General features: G+C 35.3%; 1 protein-coding gene across 1 annotated transcript; it reads left to right on the top strand.

Annotated features, from left to right (window-relative positions):
• Window positions 1-1,602: 1,602 nt before the first annotated feature.
• On the top strand, window positions 1,603-3,398 carry LOC131656524 (cytochrome P450 71D9-like). The gene is made up of 2 exons (XM_058926224.1): window positions 1,603-2,502; window positions 2,596-3,398. Exons 1-2 carry the CDS (start codon window positions 1,603-1,605, stop codon window positions 3,217-3,219), a joined length of 1,524 nt encoding a protein of 507 aa, XP_058782207.1. The 3' UTR covers window positions 3,220-3,398.
• Window positions 3,399-3,942: the final 544 nt, after the last annotated feature.

The following is a 3,942-nucleotide window of genomic DNA, read 5'->3' as shown; positions in this document are numbered from 1 at the left end:
TGGCTGCCTCTCCCTTCAACGCTTCCAAACAACCCAGCTGAACCAGTAGGGCTTTCATCTTCAAGCGCCACAGACCGAAATCATTCACTCCGGTGAATTTTTCAATCTCATACTTTGTTGACGGCATCTTCTCCACGCTCACCGCACCAATTTGTTGTGAAAAACGATACCAATAACAAAGTATAATAGGGAATTAGGGATAAGAACACAAGAATTGGTTATAACTGCTATTCTTTCACTTTCTCTTAAAACAAGATTACAAGTTTACAAGAATAACAAATAACCTCTCTCACCCTAAATTAGGATTTGCAGCTTAGCAATGATGAGAGACTAGTATGCTATTTATAATAAAACCTAACATACTAACTAATGGGCTTTTTCCACAAGGCCCATTACACAAGTCAACTTAATAAACAAGCTAACTTAACAAATTAGGGTTTAAACACTAAAACCTAATTTAACATGCTAACAACCCTAGCATCTTCGACACAAGCATGTGAACAACCTTCGACTTCATGCTTAACCCTGTCGAACCAAGAAGCTACCCTTCGGCCATACTAGAGTTCGATCCAAAATCTCACAGTCCACAATGTGTCGACACACAGTTATGACAACATGTCCCTTTTCACTTTATTATATTGTCCTCCTTTACCATTGTAATTAAAATTGGAATTACCTCAATAAGAATTAACTAGCAATGCAGTTTCAGTTTTAGATGATTCAGTGTTACTAGTCATTTCACGTTCTTATTAAATCACTAACCAAAAAAGTCTTCTCAATATCAGGAAAGGGGTTCATCGTCATGATTTAGAATTTGGAATGCGAGAAATAATAATGTTAGCGCATTCAAAAACCTAATTACATAATTCTATTTTGACCGAATCAATTGCACCACAAGTACAAGAAATTGAGCATTTGCATAATGGAACAGGTCGATAGTTTTCCAATTTATCTCAATAGACTTTCAATTGAGTGAAGTAATCAGAGACACTAAGAATACTTTGGACAAAACGATAAAGTTCCTCTTGAACATTTGATATGCAAAAGATATTAATCCATTACACCAATTTTACAATTGGTCCTAAAATAGATCGTTGAATTCATGCGACAACCATTATATAGCATATGTACGTGAACAAAAGGACTGAAGCATGGGGATTTAAGAAAGGGTCATTGATGAATTTGTTTTTGTTTTTCGAAGTCAATGTGACTTGCTTTGATGGAGCCCAAATGTGATGATTTTTGTTGTTTAAAAGAAGATCAAGAATCAATATTGGATTGTCATGTGGATGTAGATAGAAAGGATTGACAAAGTCATCATTTTCAAACTCCTCTCTTTAGACAAGACAACGATTTCATTGATCTCAACGGAACCTTTATATTTGTATTAATAGGTCAGATTCAACCGTATAAATAGTAGCTATAGATCCATTTTGGAGAAAAAGCCAAACATGAAAAGAAATCATATCAAACATATGACAAATCGAAGATAATGACAGATGATAGAACAAAACAAAAAATGCATAAGGAGACTATATGCTCAATAATGTATATGCTGAATATATATAGACACTAGGTAGAAAGATATGGTTAATATTTGCCATGGCTCTACTAGTCCTCTACTCTGCATATCTTTTCTCCTTTGTTCTCTTAGTCCTTATAGTACAAAAGATAACAAAGAAAAACTATTCGATTCATAACTTACCGCGAGGACCTAGAAAACTACCGATCATAGGAAATATACACAATCTGTTAAGATCTACACCACATCGAAGATTAAGAGATTTGGCCGACAAATACGGACCTGTGATGCATCTTCAACTTGGAGAGGTTTCTACTATTGTCATTTCATCGCCGGAGTTTGCCAAAGAGGTGATGAAAACCCATGATATTAACTTTGCAACAAGGCCTCAAATCCTTGCTACAGAAATAATGTCTTACAATTCTACAAATATAGCTTTTGCTCCTTATGGTAGTTACTGGAGACAGTTACGAAAAATATGCACATCGGAACTTTTAAGCCTAAAACGAGTAAACTCGTATCAATCAATTAGAGATGACGTGCTTTCCGATCTTGTCAAATGGATTGCTTCAGAGAATGGATTACCAATCAATCTAACTGAAGCTGTAATTTCTTCAATATACACTATTGTTTCGAGGGCCGCCTTTGGCGATAAATGCAAAGAGCAAGAAGAATTTATATCTGTGGCAAAACAATCAATCAAGGTTGCAGGAGGTTTTGACTTGGGAGATTTGTTTCCTTCTGCTAAATGGATACAACTTGTTACTGGTTTGAGGCCTAAGCTTGAGAGGTTTCATCGACAAACTGATCAGATATTTGAAAACATTATCAATGAGCATAAAGGGGAAAAGTACAGAAAATCGAAAGGCGATCAAGGTGATGATGTAGAAGAAGATCTGATAGACGTTCTTTTAAAATACGAGGATGGTAGCAACAAGGATTTTTCCTTAACAAAAAACAACATCAAGGCTATAATCCTAGTAAGTGAATATTTAAAACATGCTGACATCATATATTTCCATATGAAATCTTTGTAGCTTTGAAATATTTCCTAATTGATAGCTACTTTTCAGGATGTTTTTGGTGCTGGAGGCGAGACATCAGCAAGCACCATAGATTGGGCAATGGCAGAAATGATAAGGGATCCAAGAATAATGAAGAAAGCACAAGCTGAGCTAAGAGAGGTTTTCAAAATGAAAGGAAGGGTTGATGAAAATTGCCTCAATGAACTCAACTATTTGAAATCAGTAGTGAAAGAAACATTAAGGCTACACCCTCCAGCACCTCTTTTGCTACCAAGAGAATGTGGTGATGCCTGTGAGATAAACGGGTTTCACATACCGATTAAGACTAAGGTGATAATCAATGCTTGGGCTATTGCAAGAGATCAAAACTACTGGACTGAGCCAGAAAGGTTTTATCCAGAGAGATTCATTGACAGCGCTATTGACTATAAAGGGAGTAATTTTGAGTACATTCCTTTTGGTGCCGGAAGAAGAATATGCCCGGGGATCACATTTGGTTTGAGAAATGTTGACCTTACCCTTGCAATGTTGTTGTATCATTTTGACTGGAAGCTTCCCAGTGGAAACAAAGGTGAAGAATTGGACATGACTGAGCAATTTGGACTCACTGTGAGAAGAAAAGACGATCTTTTTTTGTTACCTTCTGTTTATCATCCTTTGAATGTCACATGAGTTTCACAAGAAATTGATACCTTTTAGCATATAATGCCGAAAAGATACTTTTTGTCAGTAGAAATAAGTGAGCCATGCTTGACATCTTTCATTCTTTCTTGTACTCCACTCTTATAATCACCTAAATTAGCAGAATTTCAATCACCCTTTTTATAAACTTCTACTCTTTATTTTGATTTCTATTTCATAGAACATAAATGTAATTTCATCATATCATGTATCAAACATATCTTATTTGACAGAAGTTATAAACATGATAATTCATAATTACAATGAACAGATACCAAAATCACAATTAAATTGAAGAGAACAAATAATGTTACAAAGTATACTTACAAAAACACGTGAAGAATTGTGATTCATTCAACTGTCACATTTCATCGAACACCTAAAAAGCAGCATTGTGAACCACAAATTGGAGGAATATTGGAGAGAATGGATTATCATTGAATTGTCTCATACGGAGTATGGTTTTAGTTCACATTTCAAGAAACCGAAATGTGATGTACAAATGGTGCCCCTTGTTGCGACACAAACTAATAACCCCTGACTTCAAATTAAATCTTTTATTGGCATTTGCATTTTGTTAAACCTATCCTAATCAGAAATCTAAGGCTATTTGTAATAGTGTCCCTCAAGCTTAAGGTGGTTTGCAAACTAACTGTGAGCTTGATTTTAAGGTCACAAAATGCTGCAAAGCCTAGAAGCTTGATAAGAGTATCT

This window comes from Vicia villosa, linkage group LG3, assembly GCF_029867415.1.
Source record: "Vicia villosa cultivar HV-30 ecotype Madison, WI linkage group LG3, Vvil1.0, whole genome shotgun sequence".
Taxonomy (NCBI): domain Eukaryota; kingdom Viridiplantae; phylum Streptophyta; class Magnoliopsida; order Fabales; family Fabaceae; genus Vicia; species Vicia villosa.
This window is presented reverse-complemented; position numbering and strand designations above follow the sequence as displayed.

Coding starts and splice junctions, on each gene's coding strand:
- LOC131656524 (XM_058926224.1), top strand. CDS start 1,603: ATGGCTCTACTAGTCCTCTACTCTGCATATCTTTTCTCCTTTGTTCTC. Junction 2,503..2,595: donor ACATCAAGGCTATAATCCTA/GTAAGTGAATAT, acceptor GCTACTTTTCAG/GATGTTTTTGGTGCTGGAGG.